The following is a 26,929-nucleotide window of genomic DNA, read 5'->3' on the forward strand; positions in this document are numbered from 1 at the left end:
ATGAATGGGAAAAAAAAGTATGTCCACAGGATAATGCATAGGAAAAAAGGTCTGTCTCAGGGATCTGCTAAATTTTTGATACGGCTTTGAGTAAAATGAAAGGTATCTGCAATGATAAACTCATTCACCTTAATAAAAAAATTAAATTCAGAGATTTTTAAAAAAGGCAATCTTTATAATAGCTGCCCTCATCTCCTAGGACCCTCTCCTTCACTTACCCAGCTCTAGCCACTAGTCTCGGCAGTACTCCTTGAATATGCCAGGCAATCTGCCCAAGTGCTTTTGCACTGGCTCTCTCTTTTGCCTGCAAATATTCTCCTTCAGATATCCATACGGTTCATTCCTTTACCTTCAAATCTTTGCTCAAATTTTACCTTCTCAGTGAGGCCTACTCTAACTCCCACTCTGTAGGACTCACAATCCCTCTTAGCGTGTTCTGGTTTTGTCCTCCATGGCACTAGAAAATTTATTTATTTGAAAATATTTAATGTTTGTCTCTGCTCTTCTAAGCACCTTACAAATAGAAATTTATACCTGTTTTGTTCATGATTTATCTCTAGAGCCTGGAAGACTGCCTGGTGTTCAATAAATATTTGTTCAATGAGTAACTGAAATGAACTTGGATACTCAATTGGTAAATATACTGCATTTAAGCTACTCTATGTTATTTCCAAGAGAAATAAAAAATTAAGTACTTCTTAAACATAATACACTTGGTTTCATACTTGTATATGCTCTCTAATTACACCTTCGGTAATTTAGATTAAAAGTGTCCTGGGGGCCTCCCTGGTGGCGCAAGTGGTTGAGAGTCCGCCTGCCGATGCAGGGGATACGGGTTCGTGCCCCTGTCTGGGAGGATCCCATATGCCGCGGAGCGGCTGGGCCCGTGAGCCATGGCCGCTGAGCCTGCGCGTCCGGAGCCTGCGCGTCCGGAGCCTGTGCTCCGCAACGGGAGAGGCCACAACAGTGAGAGGCCCGCATACCGAAAAAAAAAAGAAAAAAAAAAAAAAAAAGTGTCCTGGGTATTGCTTGGGAGACAATGGCATAGTGACTGTGTATCTTCCAAGGAACTGTACTGGGTAAAGCACTAAGAATTTCTGTCCGCTCCTTGACACACTCGCCTGTAAATGAATCCAGAAACAATACATATGAACAGATAGAGAAAAAAATTCACATATGATTCTGTTAAAGAAAAGTATATTACTCACTGCCTACTAAGCTGGCAAGAGATGAGTCAAGATCACTCCCAAGAGCTTTGCTTGCTGCCATTGCAGAACTGGGAGGTACCACTGAGATGGGCGCAGGCTGCCCGGCTGGTGCCATGGTTGGCATCAGAAGATCACCTAGACCATCAAACACTGGAAATCAAATAGACCGGGTTCAGAATAATTGCAAAAAAACCCATATGCAAAATTAAACGGACACTGCCTTTTGAAAAACTATGGAAACAAGTGAATGTATTTACAATCTTATAAAAGAAGGCATTTCATTCACACTTCTAACGACTATAACACCAAAAAAGAACATCTCTGCATATGTCTACTCATAAAGTATGGAAATACTAATGAACGTGAAGATGGAAAAGAAAATCTGTATAATGTACAGGAAAGAGCATAGACTTTGGAATCAGAATTGGGCTCAAATTCAGCTGCATGCCTCACTAACGTGTGACTCTGAGAAAGTGACTGAGCTTTAGTTTTCTCATTTGAAAGTGGGGAGAGTACAACTACTACATGGAGTTGTTGTGAAAGCTAAAATAGATAATATATGTCGCGCCTTTATTATAATGCTTGCTTTATATAGGCACTCAGTGTGTAGTATTTACAATGCTTACTTTTATAACAATTCCTAAACGAGAAAGGAAGGCCGAATCTCCTAGTTTCTATGAAATCAGTGCTGGAATAAAACCTGATCTAATGGTCAGTACCTAGTAATAAGTATCTGAAAAACAGCTGACCATATTGTAGAAGTAAGAATTTTGACTTTATTCTCTCATTACAATATTCACTTTTGGTTCTAACTTTAAGGGTACAGCTACAGTAAACACTATTTTAAACATCAGGAATCATGCCATTATGGATGGTTCCTGATCAGCATATAACAAATGATCACTTGTTTAGTTCCTGGAATACAGAAAGACCATTCAAAATGCAGGCTCATAGGATGTGCACAAAAGTTATTGCTGATAACTATGTCAAAAATTTTATGGTTCTTAATTTTTTATCAAAAAACTATGCATATTTACCATACACACCACTCTACAATAATTCTAAGTTGAAAAAACGATAGCATTCAACTAGGCACTGGCAAAGGAAGCAACCAAATCGTCAAGCAGGGGATATATTTAGGGTGTTTCTGAAACACATTTGATTGCCAAAAACTCACCAATTGAAAATTTGTAGTAAGGACCCAGCATGGGAAGAGTAGAATGGAAGAGAATACAAACAAAATGACAGCAGGATGAAAGGTTAAAGGCAGGCAAAGAATACTATTTGTGTCAATTTCATAAAACCAAGGGCCAGGCACGCTTCAGAGGGTGTAAGCAACAGCAGTGGGAGTGTCCACACATTGAGATACCGCACAAAGATTTAGCACAAAGTATTTGTTTTCCCTTAACCTTCTCCAAACCATGTGCATGTAAGCTTGTGCAAACAGATGGGTGTTCATGTTAAGTTAGATTTCTGCTAAAAGTTAAAAACAAACACAGAAAGGGATTGCAGGTTACTCTTAAAGCAACCAAAATGTACAGAAAATATTTACTTTAAATTATAAAATGAGAGATTTATTGAACAGTTTTAAAACAAGGTCATCACTCAATATTTGCTTATAAATTTCCTGATATCACACTAACCTTAGGTGGTGTACTTTATAATCAGAACAAATAAAAAGCATGTTTGAAAATCACTGCCTCACCTGACGGATCAAAGGAGCTGCTGCTAGAAGTTGAAGGCGTGGTTCCAAAAGCTGCCTCAAAATTGGGCTGTAGCAGGTTATTCTGAGCAGGAGTCACTGGTGATGGAGAAGGGGCCATGAAAGAACCCCCAAATCCTGGGGAAAAAATAGTTCCAGAAAAATATAAGCAGAAACAACTAAAGATAAGTAAAGGCCATTAAAACAGAGTCAGAAAAAGTCATAGAAGACCAAAAAAGGAATTGAATGCATATGGATGAGAAGGCACTGAAACCCAGGAAGTTTGTTTTTAAAAAGTTTTTCAAGTATCTTGAAATCTGTCATGTATTAATGAGGATTTAATTTATCTGGAAATATGAGAGCACACAACACTGTATACCCTTGTTAAAAGAACCTGCAGCAATCTAATCTACTGTTATAACGGAGTACATAAAGCTAAGAAGGTCTCACTAGGGTTAAACTTCAGATAATTATTTTCATCATATTTGAATTTTGTCTCTTCAAATCACAATACCAGGTAGCTAAAAAATGCTTAGTTGTACACACTGGCTCAGTATAATAATAAAAGGCAAATCAGAAAAATATGCATGTACTCTGCCATCAAATCCTCCTTAATATATTTCGTGTATGTTCCAGTCCCACTGCCGCTACCGATAAGTTTAGGCTCACCCAACACAACCCGAGGAGGCTTTCTGCTTCTAACCCGTACCTCCTCCAACCTAGCCTCTAGAGTGCAGCCAGAGTGATCTTTCTGAGTGGAAAACGTTGACAAAGTTACTTCTCTAAAATCCTTCCCTGGCTCCCCTTAACTTTCAGATTCATAAAATGCAGGTTCCTCTGCATGGCAAACAAGCTCATCTGTCTCTGGGCCCTTCCCCATCCCTGCAAACTCAGTTGCAGCCATAATGCACCGTAGTGAGTCGAATGCCAACTCTGGGAGGGCTTCCTTACCTTATATTGCCTGCTACTGCTACCAGCCGCAACGCGCCCTGCCCCTCCCACCGCCGGTACACGTGGGTTATGTGCTCTGCCTCTGTGTCCTCAGAGCCTGGTACATCTCTCCACCCCAGCCTAGGAATGGCCTTTTGGTGTCAGGAACTGTTTCCTCTTGTTTTCAACTTTTCCACTAATATTCAACAAAATGCCTAAAACACTGAATTACACTAATTGAGTGAAGGGCAACTTTTGAATTTAAAAGGTGAGGAAAAATCAAAGACTACTGTAAAGTAACGAAACCTCAAATTAAATATTTCTCTTTTGAAGTCTGGAAGTAAATTACTGCTCTCAATCAAGAGACAGAAGCAGAGCTCACTCTGTTTCGCTTCTGTACAAAATTATGCAGCCTGTGAAGAAAGTGATTTCTTAATAAGACATTAGATGATGTTCTATTATCAAAAATGTATTACTACCAGAAGTCTTTTTTACACTCAGTTTGGCTATATATATATATACACACACACACACATACACATACATATATATGTATATATATACACACACATATACTATATATGTATATATATACACACATTTACATATATGTATATATATACACACATATATTCCTTTCTTATCTAGCCATATCTTTTCTTCACAAACTGCTTGCCAAAAAACATAAAGAATGCTTACCAAAATCCTTCAGCTTACAATTCATAATAATCAATTATAATTTTGAAAATGACTCCCATTGACATTCTCCAGTTACTATTCTCTAACCAGAAAGTCATGTTGCCCCTGGCAATTGATAGTGACATGGGTTTAGTCTTTCCATGCCTGAGTTTTTCATATGTTTATGAAAAACTGCAATTTGGAAAACTGTTACCCATTAGAAGTTGGTCTTTTAAAAGTCATGGGGACTACTTTAAGTGGTTTTAGCACTGTTTGAGTGACTTAGGGATCATGTAACCTTCCTAAGTGAAAAGACATTCCCCAGATCTTTAAGAACTAATATCATTATGAAGCAAAGAGGGGTCAGATATAATTATTTTTGAAGATATGACTGTTTTGGTTTTAGGGAAATTGGTGGCTGTGTTAATGCTGACTTTTTGGAGACATCCCACACAATTTGGAACATGGCTGCAGGAAATCTAGGCAACTTTTCTAGGGTGTGGTTCTCTCTGTTACAGGTGAACGTGGAAAAAACTGTACTTGACTCTCCATTTCTTAAAACTTGGTCAAGAAGAGACAATTTATTCTAGAATCATAGCACATTAGTGTTGGAAAGGGCCTTAGGATCATCTGATTCAATCTTATTTTTCCACAGTTAGAAAAGATGCAAAGAGAAGTGAACACACCTACCCACAATCAGAAATAGAAAAATATGTGCATTTACCCAGGGCTCATCTGCTTAGGGCTGTTCAGTTTCATAAGGTAAGTAGATCATTCCCATAGGTGAATAAATAACACTATTCAATGGAAAAAAATTACTGCTTTCTTTAAGAAAGTGATGGTAAAGCCAAAACTGGCACGAGGCTCACCAAGCGCCAGACACTGTTCTGAGCACTTTTTTTTAGGGTGAACCATCTGAATCACATAAATTGCCAATATTTGACTATTTTGATCCTACAAAATAGCAATTTTATATTATTCAACCTAAAACATGTATTAGCTCATTTAAGCCTCACAACCACCTTAGGAAGTTTCACAGATGAGGAAACTGAGGCCAGAGAGGTTAAATAATTTGCCCAAGGTCACAGGATGGCAAGTGCAGAGCCAGGATTCCACAAAGGAATCTTCCAGAGCCTTGGTTCTTCACCATAATCCTACTTGGCGTCTTTCCAACAGCCAGGAGTAACGCCAGAGTTGTCCCCTTCTGATACGTTTATAAACTTGACAGAGATCTAGAAAGATGACTTTCCCCCATTATACTCAGTTCTTATGAAGCAGGGGCTCTCACAAACCTAGACTAATTAAAAGGCTAAGTGATATAGAATAACCAACTGATTATGTTAAAGAAGAAAAATCTGTTGCTGTACTTTTTTTTTTTTTTTTGCGGTACGCGGGCCTCTCTCACTGTTGTGGCCTCTCCCGTTGCAGGGCACAGGCTCCGGAGGTGCAGGCTCAGCGGCCATGGCTCATGGGCCCAGCCGCTCCGTGGCATGTGGGATCTTCCCGGACCGGGGCACGAACCCGTGTCCCCTGCATCGGCAGGCAGACTCTCAACCACTGCGCCACCAGGGAAGCCCTGTTGCTATACTCTTAATGTAGAGCTAAGCAGGAAAATTACAGACATTAATTAAGGAGTTTGGGGAACTCCTCCTGTTAAGTGAAGAGTGTCAGAGCCCTGGAATAGAGGTAAGTAATAAGAGAACCCTAACCACGACTCTTTCTTTCTCTATGGTTCTGAATTATATTAAGAAAGGTGCTTTGTGGAATTGAAAATAAAGTAATAATCACTAGGCTTCCAGATGCCCTGCAGACATGTTTGAACTGTCCTACAACTGAATCACCAGCTACAGACACAACTGCCTTTTATCACAGATGATTAGTCTTATGAATGTATCTTTCCACAGGGGAACAGCCTACACACTTAATGAAGTTCTATTAACGCAGACATATCAAAACTGACAGTCATTGTCTACATATCACTTGGGTCGAAGGAGTGCAATGTTAAAACTATCGGTAGATAACCACACTCCCACACATACTCCCCCACTCTCACACCTGCTCTATTATGTTAAAGACACTGTTATTTCCATTATTCTCAGTGGTAAAGTCAGTTATTAAATTCCATTTACTAAGATCAATCTGAGATAGTCAATATTTCCAGGAATAATATCCTGAGAACCTTTTGTCTGACAATTTTCTGTTTTTGACCCCCAGAGAGGATGAAAGAATTGGTCCTCTACAGACCTTCCCATCTAGTGGAAATGGTTAGTTATTATTTCCACACTGACTATATTTTAAATCAGTTCAAGGACTCCTGTGGCTCTGCTAAAAAAAAAAAAAAAAAAGCCAGCTGTGTCACGTGGTTAACAGAGAATGCAAAACTATGAAGGACCTCACAGGGCAGGCCCCTATTCTTCCCTACCTTTGGAATTAAAGATAGGAAGAGGCACAGTCCTGTGCTAGTACAGATTATGGTACAGTTGCCCCAGAATGGTCTATTATGGAAGAACATGGTTTTCCTGTTTGATGTCAACCTCAGAAGTTAGGTATATCCTTCAACATACCTAACCTCCCTTAATAATCCATTTACACTGTCATCCAGGAATCTGCCTCTAGCTTTCAAACATCTGTATTTTCAGCTAGTACATCATGAGAGGAATTTGACAGCTTTACTCTTCACTGTGTGAAATAATATTTCCTTCTATTTGTTATAAACTTAACTCTCAAGGGTCCAGACAGACTCCATCTGAGATACGGGTAATACCTCCATCCCACCAGTAACCTCGATGACTTGGAGAGACTTATTCTGTTAGTCTGTTCTCCTTGGCCACAGCAGTTGCCTTTTCTAGAATTTTCTCTAGTGTCACCACACTGGGTGCACCAAACAGAACTTGAAATTTTTACTCAAGGAGTAGAAGGTGACTAAGATGATATTTTAACCACAGTTCAATTGTGGAATTGGTATTATTTGACAGTTCTAGAAGTAAATTAAATGAAGAAGAATAACAAGTTTTTCTGGGAGATAAGCCCATTTTTAAAAGATTATCCACTTAGCCTTTATTTTCTAGCTTTAAATTACAAACCAAGTTTTGATAAAGCTTTCTCCCCAATTTTGAGATGATTCTTAAGTTTTGGGTTAAAATCTCTAACAATCATTTTTTAAATTTACACTACATCTACACTACATCTTTATTCCATTTCCCTTGTTATTTACATGCATATTTATGCCCTCAAAAAAATCTAACCTCAGTCAAGCATAAGATGAGATCTCCTCCCAGGCAAGCAACGGACATTATATTCTGGACAGTCTAAACCTCCCATTACTGTGTCTGTGTATTATTTTTCTTTTTTACTCTTTCACAATCATCTTATTACTGAAAGCCAATAATACAAGATTCTAGAGACTCACATAATACAACCTTCTCTCTCTTTTTTTTTTTTTAAATTCAAATTCCTACTTTGAACCTGATGGTAGTTGTGGACTTCTCATTTTTTTTTTGGTACATGGGCCTCTCACTGTTGTGGCCTCTCCCATTGCGGAGCACAGGCTCTGGACATGCAGGCTCAGCGGCCATGGCTCACGGGTCCAGCTGCTCCGCGGCATGTGGGATCTTCCCGGACCGGGGCACGAACCCGTGTCCCCTGCATCGGCAGGCGGACTCTCAACCACTGCGCCACCAGGGAAGCCCAGTTGTGGACTTCTTTGTTATCCATGATTAGGCTCATTTATCTTTTAAAATAATGTTCCTCTTTATTTCAATAGCCTGTGGACTTAGCTGATCTATCTCCACAGACACACACACAGGTACAACCCAAGTGCTAAGCTTCACTGCAAATTACTGTAATACAGGGCCCCGAATATTTGTCCTATCACTGATATTCATCAAATAAAGATGTCTAGGCAATGTGAAAACTCAGAATAGCCACTGTCAGCTAGATTACCTATATAAATATGACTGTGATTTTATATTGTATATATTTGCATGGTTTGTGTTTATTCATTTTTTGGCTAGGAAAGTTGCTTCTGGTTCATAAGATAGAATTATATTAATGGTCCATGATATTCTTCACTGAAAACATGGCTTCTTGCTATTTTGTTACTTGAGCAAGCGTGAAAAATGTTTTTCTATAAGCAAAACAGAAGTATGAAAAACCGGCCTTAATAATTAAGACCTGGAGAAATTAGAAGTAATTTAAAATTTCCTATATCAGGATATTAGGTGAAAATTTCTTACATCAGGATATTGGCCCATGCCAAGTAAATCAGACACAGAAATGTACAAACTCAATTTCAAGAAATATTTGGAAAGCAAACTAGACATTAAAACCCATTTATACCTATTTATATTAAAAAGTTAATTAATTTAAATAGGAAAAAAAAAGAGAAAAACATGTACACAAAAATACCTTTCCCATCACTGAAATAATCACAAGAAGATGCAGTGGAAAAGGGGGGAAGGGCACAGTCAACAACACCTATGTAGGGCTTCCCTGGTGGCGCAGTGGTTGAGAATCCGGCCAATGCAGGGGACGCGGGTTCGATCCCTGGTCCGGGATGATCCCACGTGCCCCGGAGCAGCTGGGCCTGTGCACCACAACTGGTGAGCCTGTGCTCTGGAGCCCATGAGCCACAACTGCTGAGCCCGCATGCTGCAACTGCTGAAGCCCACGTGTCTGGAACCCGTGCTCCATAATGAGAGAGGCCACTGCAATGAGAAGCCTGCATGCCGCAACCAAGAGTGGCCCCCGCTCCCCGCAACTAGAGAAAGCCCGTGCGCAGCAATGAAGACCCAACACAGCCATAAATAAATAAATTAAAACAAAAACAAAAAACACCTATGTAGACGACACTGTCACTTTCAGCACTGATTTCTCCTCTTTTCTACCCCATTTTACTAAGATTTCTGGATGGACAACACAGTTGAGTAATCTAAGCTTGCTTCTAGTGAAGGGACCTGACTTGCATTTTCTGTGCACTTCCCCCGTGGGACCCATCCGTGTACCAAGCTGAGCAGTGGAGGCTCAGCTACCTGCTCTTAGACTCAGCAGTAGGTTACAGAACCCTTCCTGCTCGTTGCAGGTGTATTTGAGATCCATCTCATCTCCCAGGATCAAATCCCTCAGCTCTGTCACTGACGTCTGACTTGGCACTGGAAGGGAACAGTGGCTTTCACCACTGGCCTCTCTGCTCCTGTTTCTAGTGTACCTGGCTCTTTTGGAAACACGGTATCTCAGGTTCTAGCCCTGGAAGCACAGAGAGCCCAAACAAACTGGGGACACTGGAGAAGACGACATGGCTTTGCAGCGCTGGGTGTGGTCAGCGGTGGCTGATCACTCTGCCAGGCTTCTGTCTGGCAGGCTTCAAACCCCTTGCTGGGGTCTGTGGCAGGATGGGGGCTACCCAGAGAGACAGATAGACTTCTTAGAATTTTGCAAAAAGCCAGAACGTTTGATTTCATGTGCTACCTGAAGCTTAATTATAACTTCAGAGCAAAAGGTTTATAATTAGCAACCTCATGTAAAAATTGACAAGGTCATTTCCCCCAAATATGCTATTTCTGTGGCCCGTTAAAATCCTTTTGCTGAACCTTAAAAACATGGATTAAGTTTACTGGTTTAGTAAGAGCTTCAAAGTTACTGTGACCGATTTGAAGCTGTTGTGAAGACTACCTAGGTCAGGAGAAAAGCCAGGCAAGGTAGTATTTTTTCCCCAAGTAACCAGCTGTGGTCTGTGTTAAGTGCACTGCCTCTTATATTTGTAGCTTCCACCACAGAGACATCACAGTGGAACCCTGGCTCTTCACCCTTCAGGAAAATATCGGTTGGCAGTTACTGGTTTGAAGTGGATTCAGAAAACAAGAGTGTCATGTTTAACCAGGGTAGTCTGGAGAGAATGGGAAAGATGCAAAAGAAATGCTATTGCCCCTGGGAAAGACTGTTAAACAACCTGTCTGAATGACTGATAGAAGGAAAGGGTAACAGCTGGGCTGTGATGACACGTCCAGACTCTGGACCTTGTGTCAAACTTCCTACAACTTGGAAAGCTGATGAGGGTCCTTTAACGAGGTCACTAGTCATCACTAATCCAAGAAAGAATGTTCCTTAGTCTGCTGTTCCTGGTGTCAGGATTGTTCATTACACTAAAAAAATGAGAACTAGTCTCTCACCCTATCAAGGGCTACCTGGGTAGCAGGGAATTGAAGCTGAGAGACTCCAGACATTGGTGACTTCCTTGTGCTGATGTAAGCCACACTCTCATCAGCCCCTTGCCAGGCTTGTGACAAAATGTATCCCTTGTGATGATGGGGGAGGGACATCAAAGCTGCACCTGAGTGTCTGTGGCCTCGGCGATGCCACTGCCGTACCTCCTGTTATGCACCCTTCTAAGTCAAGTCAGAGCAAGGTAAACCAGCAGTGTCTGCTGAGACGCTGTTGACTGAGAACTTGAACCTGAAACTTACTACTGTGGTCTGACAACTGGCAAATGCTTTGCTTGTAACAATAATAATGTCTAGGTCTAGCTATCATTAAGCACACTTTGATTTGGTCCCAAGGAAAACTATTAGTTGGCTTTTACTATCTTTGAGTCATTGAAATGTTTCCTGTTATTCTATCTACCCCATCCTGGCAATGAGCAATAATCCTAGGCACCTTGTGCCAATCTACTTCACACTATGGCCCTGTTGAACTGGGATCACTCCACGGGTTTTCAGATAGGAGAATGATCAGTTATTTTACAGTGACATATAGGTAGCAGCGGCTTCAACCCAATGGTGGAACTCTGTAACAGTTTCTCATATTACAGAACCAACTGTCAAATATCACCGTACTTTTCCCCACAAATTCCTTCAAAAAAAAAGGTGGGCATGGGCAATACAAGATAAAAATGGCTACATAAGCACATTGCCTCCTTAATAAACAAAAAAGGAATGTGCTAACTGAAAGTAACGCATATTAAGAGCACCCAAGGAGCCACAGGGTTGGCTTGTGTACAGCTCTGATTTTAAGACCAATTTCATCAAATCCTGGGAAATAATCAACCTTCTATTACACAATGTCTTGCTTTTCAATTTCATGTCTCAAAAGGGAAAGAAAACATGCACCTTGAAATTTATATAATATCTGTTACTTATAAAAATACACCCAAACTTAACTTTAACAAAACACCATTTTATGTAAATGTAATTAATTACCAGCTAGTAGGTCTGCCGATGCTGACGAGCTAGAAGCAGCCTGAGATGCAGGTTGGGGTTCAGAAGCACTACTTCCAAATGCATCTACCCATTATCCGTTATGCAGCAAAAAAGTAAAAGAGTGTAAACAGTAAGTACAGCAAGTAAGGGAAGTGATTTCCCGAGAAATGCATAGACATGACACTCTGTGAAGCAAGCTTGTCTCCTGCGGATGTGTTAAATGACTTAGTGGACTGAATTACGCTCTGACCAGTTTATTCTCTCAAAAGATGAGTTCTAAGCTATTTAAGAATTAACATCTCTTTGTAAGAGTAGGAGAATTCTTTTTCTTTCTTTTTTTTTTTTAAGAATAAAACTTTGGGACTAAATTCTGTAAATTCTAATTCCTATCCAAACAGGATCAAAGTTTTTAAAATTTTTGCCCAAAGGTAAAATGAAAGAATCTTCCCACTTAGAACTCTGTTAAATAAAATTTAACAAACTTAATTCAAACAGCAGCAGACCTCCTTGTACCTATATATTAAATTTCAGTGTTTATTTGAACAAGTTTTGAGTCCCTGAATGTCACAGACTGTGACATCTTTGTACGCCATGATGTGTCAATGTACTATAGGTACTCAGTATGGGTTTAATTTGCTAAGGATGGTATTTTACCCCATAGCATACACATTTATAGACATTCATGAAGAAATCACTTCAAACCTGGACTTTTCCCTCTAAATTTACTGCTAATAGAAGACTTCGAATGAATGTATCATCCAAATGAGTAGTTCAAGAGTTAATTCAGTACATCTGCCTGTCTTCTGATAACACACAGGAAAAGGAAAATGCATTTAAATTAGTGAAACATCTTCCAGTTCTCTGGGAGGATTTAGAAACATTAAACGTAACATAAATAAACCCTATAGAATAATGTATGACATCTAGAGCTTATGCTTTCAGTTCTGACTGGCTAATGTCTTTGCAATTCTGAATTATCTATGTTTATATTGCTTTTAAGAGCTTAGAAATGTTGATTTAGCCAACAGATCAGGATCACTAAAGAAGAGCAGTAGAAGGAAGTTCCAATCAGCTGATTCTACATTAGGACGAACAAAAAGTTAAAAACACAAAGACTTCAAATGAAAAGACTTCAAATGAAAAATGATCTGGTTTTGTTAGGACATGCACTAAAAAATACGACGAACTGACGAGCATGTAGATGATGATGACAAATGGAAAAGATCTTAACGTAAGTTTACATTTAAAAGATGGAAATAACTTCACATAATCAAAAGAAAAAAGACCAAGTATCATGAAATAGAAGATCTAAAAACTATTCTGAGGGAAAAAAAGATTCTGTGAGTGTTGAAGGAGGAGAGATACGCACCCCCAAAAAGGTCTATCACACCTGAAGAATCCACCTTTGCTGGCGAGGCAGTGGTTGCAGGAGATGGTGCTACCAATGTATCCACTGTAGCAAAGCACAGAACAGGACAAAGTGCACGTCACCCAAAGGAAAATGAAACCATGAGCCTCGACAAACGGCTTCTTGAGGTTTCATGTTGAATAGCCCGAAGACTGCAGACAATCTTAACAGTTAAGGAAAAGCCAACAGATTTTAAAATACATGCTTTCCAGAAGAAAATAAAACTTTTGACTCCCGAGGTCAGAGGTTTTAGTGTGAAAAAGAGGTTTTCTCTTTTCAATCGGCAGTAGATTTGAAATATTTACCCTCATCAGTTGGGGATGGACACAAAATGAGACTTTTTTATTGTAAAGTGAGTTTAGAGTGTAAAAGAACCCAAGACGAACCCGCGTGTTTTCGCATCTGCCTCTCCACATATGACGCCCACAAGACATCTCGGAAGGCTTCACCTTGGCAAAAGCACTCACCGGATAGGAGGTCAGCAGTGAGAGAACTCTCAGGCACGGGAGAGGCCCCTTGTGGTGGAGAGGAGAAAGCATCTTCCCAAAGTGAAACAAACCAAAACCAAGCAGAGGTAAGTAGAGAGCTGAAATCAAAGTCACAAGTCTAACAAGTGCATTATCACAGGTGAGGACAAAGGGCTTAGTCATGAAAACATCTAGGCAAATTCGTGTAAAGAAAGGGGGGGGGAGTTGGCTTTACCTGTCCCAAACAGGTCTATGCTAGGAGCAGCATCTGGCTTAGGCGCGGGGGCGACTTCGGGAGCAGACTCAAATAAATCTAAGACCAAGAACACACAGGCCTTTACTCAACTGGACAAACCCGCCTGAAACAGCATCACCTTCCAGTTGTGCGTGAGCACTCTGGAAGGTTCTGGAGCGAGCTGCAAATGGTTGCTGGAGAACCATTTAATGACACAGTCACCATGCAGACAGAGGTGCGGATGCAGTACATCGTAAGGACCAGGATTCAGTCCACCAGGTGGGAAGAGTTCAACGACAATGACAAAAAAAAATTACCACCAAAGATATCTAGAGCAGGAGGAGCGGTGGTGGCGGCGGCGGAGGTGGTGGCAGCGGTAGTCGCAGCGGCAGCTGTGGTGGCAGCGGGAGTGGCAGCGGCGACGGCGGGAGCAGGAGAAGGAGCGGTGGCGGGCACCGGAGGGGCCGGGCTAGCTGTAGGGGTAACTACAGGAGCACTGCTCTCAGGTGGCTTCATTGCAAAGAGGTCCAGCTCGGGTGCAGCCTCTGCACTACCTTCAGACGGGGCAAAGGGGTCTTGGGGAAAGGAAAGCGGAGACACAGACGGCATCAGTAAGGAAACAGACAACAGAGAGGCGTCACAACTATCGGTACGAGACACCTGGCACAGACATTCACATGCGAGCTAGGCATTAGGCGGCCTGCTTTGAGCTACTACCCTATTAGCAGGGGTCAGTCATTAGGATGTTTTTCTAAAGAGAAAAGAAAATGGAGTAGACATCACGAAGTTCAGAAACAGAAACACTTCAGAGTACTGTCAGATAAGCCTACAGTCTAGGATCAGAGGTGGTTATTCAAATCCTTACTTTTATCTGGTCAGTTTGGTAGCTTGGAAAACTCATGAGAACATGCCTACATATTAGAACTCAGTGTTACAAAAGAGTACAATACAGCATTAGAGGGAAACAAACGAAACAACAAAAAAACATTAAGAGCGCATACTTGCACTGACAAAAATTGTCAATCTTGAGCAATTGCCAATTTTGATAAGGATGCCCTTCGTTTTCTTAATGTTTTCAAGGGCCCGCATTCTTTACTCCGTTACGATGAGTGATTACTTTATACTCAGAAGAAAGCAAAATTAGAAACACAAAGGGCCAAGTCTAGCTACGGGCGTTTCACATCAGGACAGAACGACAACAGACGGGCTCAGGACTGGAAACCCACCGTTTCCTGAACACGCATCAAGCGCTGCGGCTACAGGGGTCGGGGGTGCTGGCGCAGTGGCCCCTTCGGATGCTGCAGGGGCCTCCCCGGGAGAAGCTGCAAAGGCATCTTGGGTGCAGGTTTTAAAACAACAGAAATGAAAGGGATAAAAAGAGAAGAAAAATGTAGTAAAAGAACCAAGTTAAATTGCAAAGAAGGCTCCCTTATACAACATGAATGGCTTGAAATGCATTTTTATGGCCCATGCACTGTTGGCGGTCACAAGACAATGACGCTTGGCGCCCCTTCATGTTGGTTACATGCAAGTGGTACAGTGTTGATCCTGCTGAGGCCTGTGAGGATCCAAAAGGTAACAAGATTCTCATTGTATAAGGGCTCTGAGAAGCATGTCTTATGTATCATTAGAAAGGAACGGATGTGAAAAATAAAACACAAAAATAACTTTATTATGCAATTTAAGACATTGATCTTTCATGCCCAGGTAATATTTATATACTATGCTACTATGATGTCTCTGACTAGTGGTTTCTAGCAAACAAGGATATCTTCTTTAAGCCCAATAAAATTAAATATATGATGATGGTGTAAACAATTTTAGTTTACATGTTCTTTTATAGTCTACTACAGACAAAATTATACTGTTAACATGAAAGGTATACTAAATGTTCATAAAAGTTAAATCTTCACTATCCCTGAAAAACATTTTCAGACACAATCAAGGATTTGTTTTAAAGAACTAAAGAAAAAAAATTAGGAGATGACACCATAATGCCTTTATTTTGACTTAAATTTATAGTTGTTTTCAAATACTGAATTGCTCCACTTATGTGGACAATGATCCATTTTCAACAGATTAAAAATGTAGTTTCATGTTTTAAGACTACAAGTGTATAACTATCTATAGTAGATTATAATAATATACAGTAGATCCATTAACATGCAGGCAGCCTCCATTTATAAATGTCCAATTTATCAATGGCTGATGTGTACAAATGATTCCCAATGTGTTTCTGTCAACACACCATGTTAATTATGGTAAAAAAAAATCCTGGAGTTTTCAAAGAAACCCTTTAGTTCCAAAGTACAGAAGGAATGAAGCCATCATAAATATGCCTTGCCTAGAAGAAATTTCTGGAAGGTAGGGACCAAAAAGAACCTGCCACTGACCTGCTAGATTTCCCATCCTAAAATACCACCTTCTGCAATATCTACCAGTGTTCCCTAGAACACTGTTCCTCTAGCCATTAAAAAGAATTTGTCAAACATGCTTGGGAAATGCTACATGGTATACCCATTTTCTCAGATATTTATGTGGTATATTGGGCTGTAGGAAGTCCTGCAGTCGAGACACTTGTTTCTCAGGTTCACCCAGTGTGTTCCAAACTGATCTGAGTATGAGACACATTATGGTAATGTCCTGAAGCCTGGCTTTAACAAACATTAAACATTAGAGACTCACTTGAGTTAAAAGGTCCTTTACAAAAACACAAATATCCCAGCTTGATTTGATTGCTTCCCACAGCTATACTGAGGGAATATATATATGTTCTGAGTAGAGGTCAGTCAGGGGAGAGGCTGAATAATAATAATGGAGTAGGAAAAACACACCAGGGGATAGGACAGACACACCTCCTCAGATGCCATGTTAAGGATACTATCACCGAGGACTTAGAGCCACTTGAAAGCACTAACAGCTGGGGCAGAGGACCACAAGAAAAGTCTAAGAGGAGGTTGGGAGGGCTGAAAATATTTTGCCACGGGTCAGGTCTGTTTTCTTTCTTTTCATTCTTAGAAAATTTGGAACTGAGGGTAATGCCATTGCAAGTAATAGAAACAGTAATAGCAGTCACTATTTATGTGCCAGTCGCTGTGTAAATATTTTATTTGCGTTATTAAATTTAATTCCTACAACTTTCTTGTGATATAGGTTTTATCATCTCCACTTTGTAGATAAGAGAACAGAAACTTGTAAAGTCTGAGGATGTGACCAAGGTCCGGCAAGTGGCGGAGTCAGGATTTGGCTGTGAGTTGTTTGATGGAGGTTTGGGTGTTTGACCACTCTACTGTTAAGAGCTGTGCCACATTCTGCTATACTGTTCCCTCCTTGCAGGATGGAATAAGCACCAGTTATATCAGTGCTAGAGTTCAAACAAATATTCACAGGCTGGCCTCCTTAATTATCATTTCTGTGTACATAGGTGAAACCCATATTTGTAGCTATATCTTTAGGAGAGGTGGTGTCCCTCCATCCCCGGTCAGCAAGACATCTCCTTTTAATGCTTCTCTGAAACTAAACATTGTAAACTTAACTCATCAACTGTCAACACTTCTCTTAAACAAAGGAGCCCCAGCTGCTCCAGCCCCCAGCTGCTAAGTGTTCCCAGCCCATTTGATGGAGATGTGAATGAGTGAGACTGGATGATCCCAGCCCCACAGCCACTGTCTGACTGTAGCCACGAAAGGGACCGTGAGAGACAACCGTCCAGCTGAGCCCACTAGACCCCCCAGGACTGTCAGAGACAATAATATAATTTTGATTTTGTTTAAAAAAATAGCAAAACTTCTTAGCTACCCAGCTTTCTTTCATCATCGATGGCAGCATTATCCTTCCAGCACTGAAAGCTAAAGCAATCTCCAATCTAGTTCTCTTTCCCTTGTTACCCATTTGCAGTTCAGGTCTACATTCTGCCAATTACCAACCAGTGCTACTTCCAGGAAATGCATGTTCCTGCTTTTCTACTGTTATGGACTCAGTCCAGCCTTACCCAGCAAACCAGTCTCTGACACTGCTGCAGACTAGCCTTCTCTTCCTTCTGGCAATCTAGGAAGAATTTTCTCCCTCATTTTTTATCATGTGACTGACTACCTTTGTAAAAATTTCTTACTGCTATTGTCTTCTCCACCCTGAACTCCTCTCCCTGTCTTCTCCAGGCACACACACCATCTTTAAATCATATACTTGGCACAAAGGTTTCAATCATTCTCAGCGTCTTGAGCCTGAGGGTCACTATTCCAGTTCATTTTCTTCCCCAAAGGTCCCAGATTATAAGACTCTTACATGAAATCTAGTTGTAAGTGCTTATATTTAAGTATTGGTTTTAAGGAAGATTGATTAACTTGGTTTGTTAACCAATTTGTTCAAATGAAGTCAGGTTTGGGAGGCAAGTTCTTTGGTTTTCCAGCCACTTGGTTCTGTGTTCACAGCCTACCATCATGGAGGCTTGCTCACAAATTAACACAGTTGACTGAAAGGGTACCCTGGTGAACATGTAGAGGAATGAGCATCAATTTAGCATTGCACTTTTTAGAAAAAAACTGTATTGTTACAAACTAACATGCTGTTGTTAGTAGAGTTTACATCAGTGAAAAACAGAATGCTTTTAAGGATTCTGTGTTTTATCTTTATCAACATCTGTAAGTTTTACTAAATTTTTAAAGCATAACACTGCCTTGCAGTCCTGTTCTGCCTGACCACAGAAGGCAGAAGGCAGATTTCATTTCTTAAAAGTTCCCTTTAAAAAAAATAAGAATTCGGGCTTCCCTGGTGGCGCAGTGGTTGAGAGTCCGCCTGCCATTGCAAGGGACACGGGTTCGTGCCCCGGTCTGGGAGGATCCCACATGCCGCGGAGCGGCTGGGCCTGTGAGCCATGGTCGCTGAGCCTGCGTGTCCGGAGCCTGTGCTCCGCAACGGGAGAGGCCACAACAGTGAGAGGCCCGCGTACCACAAAAAAAAAAAGAAAAAAAAATAAGAATTTAGTAAATATAATGTTTCTAAAAATTTTTTTTTAATGACTTACATTGAAACGACTAAAACATTATGTGGGTATCAATCTGAGTATTTTAAAATAACAGACACTCTGTATTTTTCAAATTTGTAATGAAAATACAAGACTAAAATACATATAAAAATCTAACATTTCAGTATTTCATATTCCTGAAATTAAACAATTAGCCATTATTCAGAAATTAAAATTCATTAAGCTTATTTCTAAAGAAATCTACTTAATACTGCTCTATATGCTACATAAAACCTCAAAGGGGCATATTTTAAAGTCATATAAATGAAATAACTGGTGCTCTTATTATTCAAAAGTTCTACCACTTGCCCACTTTAGAGATACAAAATTTTTTTTAAATGGCCACACAACATGACCAAAGAGATTTTAGTTTAAGTTTTAATTTAAAATCTTACCTCTAAATGATTCCTTATAAATCCATAAAGAACACGAAAGAAATCAGGGAGTATCACTGAAAACTACAAGACAGACAGTGACACATATAGTTTTCTGAACATAAAAGATAGAGATTTTATAGCTATCAGAGGCCGGGAGACAGTTTACAGAACTATAAAGATTAGTAAAAATAACTGTGATGAGATTTGAAGATGTACTCATCTTTACTTATCCTCCAGCCAGATGACTAGGAAGGATATTGGTGAAATTAAAGGAGAGCCTCCATTCTTTGGCATTAAATTATATGATTTTCTATAGTACTGACCTTTTAAATTTGTATTTCAGGGTACAAAGACTGACATCACGAAAATATTTTCAAACATACAGATTCTTCTGCTTGATGACCGTCGTCAAAGCAGTAATAAATGATTAACACAAACAGCATAATGGCACAAAGAATATTTCCAAGAAATATCTTAGGCAGGACCATGAGAGAAGCAAGATGGAGTTGACTGATTTCTTATAGGCAATTAAGCTCCTTAAAATGGACTGAAAAACAAAAATCTAAATAGCTAAAGGAACAGAAATGCTTACGTACAAAATTGTTATCCAAACTGTCCATGTTTTCCTTGAATTTTTCTCTTAACATAAGCCTATGAGAAACCATCCATACTCAAGACCAATAATGGAGGTAGGAAGGATGGGGTGAAGAAGTTGGTTTTATAAATTTAAGCTAATATTTTAATTTCTGGTCTCAAAAGTTACAGAGGCATAACTGAAAAACTAACTTTCTCTAGTGGATGACTCCTCATAATAAATTATTCAAGAGTATGCAAATCCCTTCTCCTACTTTAAAAAACAAACAAAAAAAACGGATTTCTCCTATAATAGATTTGGAAGATCAACAGAATGGCAGTGCAGCAAGGCAGGAGCAAATTCCTCGCATGAAACAGAGGCAATGATGCTGTGTCCCGTTGAGTATTCCTTGTCTTGGACAATGTTGGCAAGACTCAGAGACTGGGGCACGGCATGTAGCACAGTGGTATGTGACAGTGTGTAAGTGTATGTTCCCAGGGGAATACGTTAACTCCACCAGAGCCTGCCAAGTCTCTCCTGCCCCCACCCTTTATCATTTGCTTCCTCCAATTTCTTTACCATATTCTCAAAATACCCTGAGAAAGATGTTATACTGTAACGAAGAAACACAAAACTATGACGACTATAACACTGTTCAATGTACACATGTGAAATGAGTACCTCTCCAGGTTTGGACATTAGCACCACTCAAAATGGGAAGATGTAAATAAACTGGTTTCAGATGGTTCATCAGGTCCAGGCATATTATATTGACAGAGTGTAGGATGTTTGACTGAAGCTTACAGCTGTAAATCAACTCTGTGACAGAATTTACATTTGCATGGAAAAAATATTTTCAGACAATCATTTCAAAGTCTGATATAAACCTGTTTTCAATCAGTGTTGCAAGTGCCAACTCCAATGATCTCTCAAAGTTCTGAAGCCAAAGGTGATCCAAGTTTTTGCTTGGACACAACAAGCTTAAAAAGTTGCAAAAATGGACATATCCCTAAACTCTCTTCAGAGACCTCTGGATCTGAACTCCACGTAGGTGATTTTTTTTTGTCCTAAATCTTAAAAAATAACTTAGGCCAGGATTTCTCCTCCCATATTCCCCAAACATTTTTTTCTCTCAGCTAGTTCAAATCTAAAAAAATTCCAAAAAGCCAATTCTAAATATGGTAGAAAGATCTGGTACCACTCTTATAGATACTGCAGGGCTGGAGCATATACGGGACAAGAGTTCTAATAGCAACTTAAATCCTAACTTCGCAAAAAGTAGAAAATTAAATAGGTCCAAAGCATTTGCAACCTTTGCTCTATAATCACTAAAATTAAATGAATATGAAGTTGACAAATTGAGCAAAGATAAATACATATGAATAAACATTTTAAAAGTACTTGAACACTCTGCCATGCAAGTTCTATCTACCTGCCATGTTCTATCATGTAAAAGATTTAAATGCTTTAACGCTATGGTAATTTTAGCAATCCTGGAAGGAAAATGAAAGAAAAGTGATGTGACTGACTAACCTCCAAAGAGATCCACTTCAGCAGCGACAGCAGTGACAGTTGTAGTAGTTGAGGCAGAGGCTGAAGTAGTTGCAACTTCAGCAGTTGTAGCAGGAGGAGTAGGTTCTGGTGCGAACGGATCTGAAATCTGTGCTTCGGAGGGAACAGAGGAAAGTGCAGCCAGAGAATCTATGTCGCACCAGAGACAGAGAACAAATTGAAGAGAAGAAAAGGAAAGGACAAAAGATATACCAGGCTCCAAATGATCAAAGTGAGGACAGTTATTAAGATATGGAAGTCTCTCGAAACAGAAGTTTACAAATGAAGTTTTACTCACCCTCTCCCAAGAGGTCTATCGATGTCCATGGGTCAGCATATGAAGAAATAAGAGATAAAGCTGAAACTTTCAACCACACCAATGTCCAAGCAGGGTGAGGCACTAACTGAAGAAATTTTAGCTTTATGTACCTTTCTGGACCATTTGAAATTAAAAAAATAAATGTATTACCTATTATTATCATGGAACCTTTGAGCCGGAATGGACCTTAGAGATCCTCTAGATCAACTTTCCAACTTCATAGGTGGGAAAACTGAGAGCAAGGGAGGTCAAGAGACTTACCTTAAGCTAGGTCTAAGCAACTTCCACAAACTCAATTGATTTCTTATCAGATTTACCATTTCATCTGCTTTGGTTGATTTCATTATACTGTAATTGTCAATTCTGAAGAAACCATAGTTAATTGAATTTTATTGATCCTCTTTATTTGATGTGTCATATCAGAGCATGAATAGAGGCCTTATAATGGCTATAGTTTGACTGTGGAACATACTAAGCTGAATGCAAGTTTAGGGGTTAGAAAAAAGAAACTCTAACCTAAACTATTTTCTTCTTCATAAGTTTCACATTACCAGGTGTTTTTCAGTTCAATATATAAACTCTATATTTATAAACATTATGTGACAACATATGAAAATTAGTTTTAAGAAGAATGTGAGAGATTATACAGCATCAAAACTTTTCATCCTTCTGAGGTCAGCATTCCATTGGGAGGTTCAGACTTAGTGACCAACAGTGGGATTACAGTTGGCATTCTAAATAAAAAGCCTAGGAGGGATTATTTTTAACTGTACTATGACTTTAGGTTAAACATTTATAGAGTGTCCAGTGGCATTCTTCTACTTTCAGTCATGTGATACATCTCAGGGATCACATTCAAATTCATGAATGTGACTGGAAACTTATTTTAATCATGAAGAAACTTTATCAAAGCTCATTAGGGAGCAATTTTTTTCAGAGCCTTAAAAGCCATATGGGAACTCAGTAAACCAAAAGTTCTAGAAGACATTTAAAAGATTGAGAAACATAAATTTGACATTAAAAATAATTACTTTAGATATAAAGACACACAGACTGAAAGTGAGGGTGTGGAAAAAGGTATTCTATGTAAATAGAAATGAAAAGTCAGGGTAGCAATACTTAAGTGAGACGAAATAGACTTTAAAATAAAGACTGTTACAAGAGACAAAGATAGACATTACACAATGATAAAGGTATCAATTAATGAAGAAGATATAACAATTGTAAATATATACGCACCCAACATAGGATCACCTAAATACATAAAGCAAATATTAACAGACATAAAGGTAGAAACTGACAGTAACACAGTAAAAGTAGGAGACTTTAACACTCCACTTACATCAATGGACAGATCCACACAGAAAATCAATAAGGAGACACTGGTCTTAAGCTACATATTAGATTAGATGGACTTATATATTTTAATATATGAATTTATGTATATTTATGTATAAACCTTCCATCCAAAAGCAGCAGAATACACATTCTTTTCAAGAGCACATGGAACAATCTCTAGGATAGATCATATATGCTGGGCAACAAAAGAAGTCTCAGTAAACTTAAGAAGACTGAAATCATATCAGGCATCTTTCCCAACCAAAATGCCTTGGCTAGAAATCAACTACAAGAAAAATCTTCAAAAAACACAAACCCATGAAGGCTTAAACAAATGGATCACTGAAGAAATCAAAGAGGAAATAAAAAAATACCTTGAGACAAATGAAAATGAAAATACAGTAATCCAAAATCCATGGAAAGTAGCAAAAACAAGGCTAAGAGGGAAGTTTATAGCAATACAAGCCTATCTCAGGAAACTAGAAAAATCTCAAATACAACCTAACCTTACACATAAAAGAACTATAAAAAGAAGAACAAACAAACAAGAAAGTTAGAAGAAGGAAAGAAATCACAAAGATCAGAGCAGAAATAAGTGAAATAGAGACTAAAAAAAGCAATAGAAAAGATCAATGAAACTGAGAGCTGGTTCTCTGAAAAAATAAACAAAATTGATAAACCTTTAGCCAGACTCATCAAGGAAAAAAAGAGAGAGGATCCAAATCAATAAAATCAGAAATGAAAAAGGAGAACTTACAACCAACACCACGAAATACAAAGGATCATAAGAGAGTCATACAAGCCATTATATGCCAAAAGAATGGACAACCTAGAAGAAATGGACAATCTCCTAATACTGAATCAGGAAGAAATAGAAAATACAAACAGTTCAGTAATGAAATTGAATCAGTAATAAGAAAAACTCCCAACAAACACAAGTACAGGACCAGATGGCTTCACAGGTGAATTCTACCAAATATTTATTGAAGAGTTAACACCTATCCTTCTGAAACTACTCCAAAAAACTGCAGAGGAAGGAACACTTCGGAACTCATTCCACAAGGCCAGCATCACCCGGATCCAAAACTAGACAAAGATATCACAAAAAAAGAAAATTGCAGGCCAATATCACTGATGAACATAGATGCAATAATCCTCAACAAACTATTAGTAAACCAAATCCAACAATACACTAAAAGGAGCATACATCATGATCAAGTGGGATTTATCCCAGGAATGCAAGGATGGTTCAATACCTACAAATCAATGTGATACAAAAAACTGAAGAATAAAACTCATATGATCATCTCAATAGATAGGGAAAAAACTTCTGACAAAATTCAACATCCATTTATGATAAAAACTCTCAACAAAGGGGGTATAGAGGGAACATACTTCAACATAATAAAGGCCACTTGTGACAAACCCACAGCCAACATCATACTCAAGAGTGAAAAGCTGAAAGCTTTTCCGCTAAGATCAGGAATAAGGGAAAGATTCCCACTCTTGCCACTTTTCTTCAACATAGCATTGGAACTCCTAGCCATAGCAATCATACAATCAGAAAAAGAAATGAAAGGAATCCAAATTGGAAAGGAAGTAGTAAAGCTGTCACTCTTTGCAGAAGACATGATACCATACATAGAAAATCCTAAAGATGCCACCAAAAAAACGACTAGACCTCACAATGAATTCAGTAAAGTTGCAGGATACAAAATTAGTATACAGAAATCTGTTGAGTTTCTATACATTAAGAGTGAACTATCAGAAAGCGAATCCACACTTACATGGCAATTAATCTACAACAAAGAAGGCAACAATATACAATGGGGAAAAGACAGCCTCTTCAATAAATGATGTTAGGAAAACTGGACAGCTACAGGCAGAAGAATCAAACTGGACTACTGTCCCACACCATGTATGAGAATAAGTTAAAAATGGAGTAAAGACTTAAATGTAAGACCTGAAACCATAAAACTTCTTGAAGAAAACATAGGCAGTACACTCTTTGATATTGGTCTTAGTAATATTCTTCTGAATGTGTCTCTTCAGGCAAGGGAATCAAAAGCAAAAACAAACAAATGGGACTACATCAAACTAGAAAGCTTTTGCACAGTGAAGGAAATGATCAATAAAATGAAAAGGCCACCTACCGAATGGGAGAAGATATTTGAAAATGATATATCCAAACAAGAGGTTAATATCTAAAATACACAAATAACTCATACAACTCAATAACAAAAAAGCAAACAACCTGATTAAAAAAATGGGCAAAGGACCTGAGTAGACATTTTCCAAAGAAGACATACAAGATAGCTATCAGATGCATGAAAGGATGCACAACATCACTAATCATCAGGGAAACTGAAATCAAAACCGCAGTGAGATATCACCTCACACCTGCTAGACTGGCTATTATCAAAAAGACAATGAATAACAAGTGTTGGTGAGAATGTGATGAAAAGGGAACCCTCCTGCACTGTTGGTGGGAATGTAAACTGGTGCAGCCACTATGGAAAACAGTATACAGATTCCTCAAAAAATTAAAAATAGAACTACCATGTGATCTAGCAATTCCACTCATGGGTATTTATCCAAAGAAAATCAGAACACTAATTAGAAAAGATACATGCACCCCTATGTTCACTGTAGCATTATTTATAACAGCTAAGTTGTGGAAGCAACCTAAGTGCCCATCACTAGATGAATAAAGAAGATGTGGTGTGTGTCTACATATAGATAATGGAATATTACTTATCCATATTGGCCATTTGCAACAATGTGAATGGACCTAGAGAGGATTATGCTAAGTGAAATAAGTCAGAGAAAGACAAATACTGTATGATTTCACTTATATGTGGAATCTACAAAACAAACCAAATGAATAAACACAACAAAACAGAAGCAGAATCACAGATTTGGGGAACAAACAGGTGGTTGCCAGAGGGGAGAGGTTGGGAGGTAGGAGAGAAATAGGTGAGGGAGATTAAGAGGTATAAACTTCCAGTTGCAAAATAAATGAGTCATGGGGATGAAATGTATTGTGGGGAATACAGTCATTAATAGGTACTATCTTTGTATGGTGATGCATTGTAACTAGACTTATGGCGGTGATTATTTTGAAGTGTATAGAAATACTGAATCACTATGTTGTGTAATGGGAACTAACAGTGTTGTAGGTCAATTATAGTTCAAAACAACAAACAAACAGACAAATGCATAGAAACAGAGATCAGATTTGTGGTTATCAGAGGCAGGGGAAGAATGAAGGAGTTTGATGAAGGCAGTGAAAACATACCAACTTCTGGTTATAAGATAAAAAAGTACTAGGGCTATAACATACAACATCATAAACATAATCAGCACCATGCTATATATGCTATATATGAAAGTCATTAAGAGAGTAAATCCTAAGAGTTCTCATCACAAGGAAAAATTTTTTCTATTTTTTTAATCTTGTATCTCTATGAAATGATGGATGTTCACTAAACTTATTGTGGTCATCATTTCATGATGTATGTAAGTCAAATCATTATGCTGGACACCTTAAACTTACAGTGTTGTACATCAATTATGTCTCAACAAAACTGGAAGAAAAATTTATCACATTAATTTAACTATGCAATTTGTGAACCCAATAAATATTAGGTAAAGCACTCTACAGATCCACTAAGATAATCAAGGCTCTTCCTAAAACTAAATCTTACGTATTTCATAGCAACATTAGAAAATTATAGCACATAGAGTTCTTGACATTAGCAATAGTTTTTAAATTTTAGAATGTATGCCTAGTGAATAGCTGACATAGGGCTAGGGTATTTTCTGCTGTTAGGTGTCCAGGTCCCAAATCCTGAGAAGTAGAAGGTCCTTCCAATCATTCCTCAAACCAACCGAACCTGGCCCAATACAACTGTTACTCTACAGTC

The 26,929-nt window shown here is 38.9% G+C and overlaps 1 protein-coding gene across 12 annotated transcripts in view; it reads right to left on the minus strand.

Moving 5' to 3' along the window:
- Positions 1-26,929, minus strand: part of SNAP91 (synaptosome associated protein 91) — a 157,231-nt gene that overhangs the window by 23,107 nt on the left and 107,195 nt on the right. For 3 of the 12 annotated variants that reach the window (XM_060114381.1, XM_060114380.1, XM_060114379.1), the window contains 10 exons: positions 21,645-21,659; positions 21,329-21,496; positions 15,048-15,155; positions 14,139-14,396; positions 13,822-13,899; positions 13,587-13,658; positions 13,081-13,164; positions 11,712-11,795; positions 2,914-3,048; positions 1,209-1,358 (listed from right to left, as the gene is read on the minus strand). In XM_060114381.1, the coding sequence (XP_059970364.1) occupies positions 1,209-1,358; positions 2,914-3,048; positions 11,712-11,795; positions 13,081-13,164; positions 13,587-13,658; positions 13,822-13,899; positions 14,139-14,396; positions 15,048-15,155; positions 21,329-21,496; positions 21,645-21,659 (1,152 nt within the window). The remainder of the gene's footprint in view (positions 1-1,208; positions 1,359-2,913; positions 3,049-11,711; positions 11,796-13,080; positions 13,165-13,586; positions 13,659-13,821; positions 13,900-14,138; positions 14,397-15,047; positions 15,156-21,328; positions 21,497-21,644; positions 21,660-26,929) is intronic. The other 9 variants (XM_060114390.1, XM_060114383.1, XM_060114391.1 and 6 more) reach the window with 7 other exon arrangements.

Source organism: Mesoplodon densirostris, chromosome 12 (assembly GCF_025265405.1).
Source record: "Mesoplodon densirostris isolate mMesDen1 chromosome 12, mMesDen1 primary haplotype, whole genome shotgun sequence".
NCBI lineage: Eukaryota > Metazoa > Chordata > Mammalia > Artiodactyla > Ziphiidae > Mesoplodon > Mesoplodon densirostris.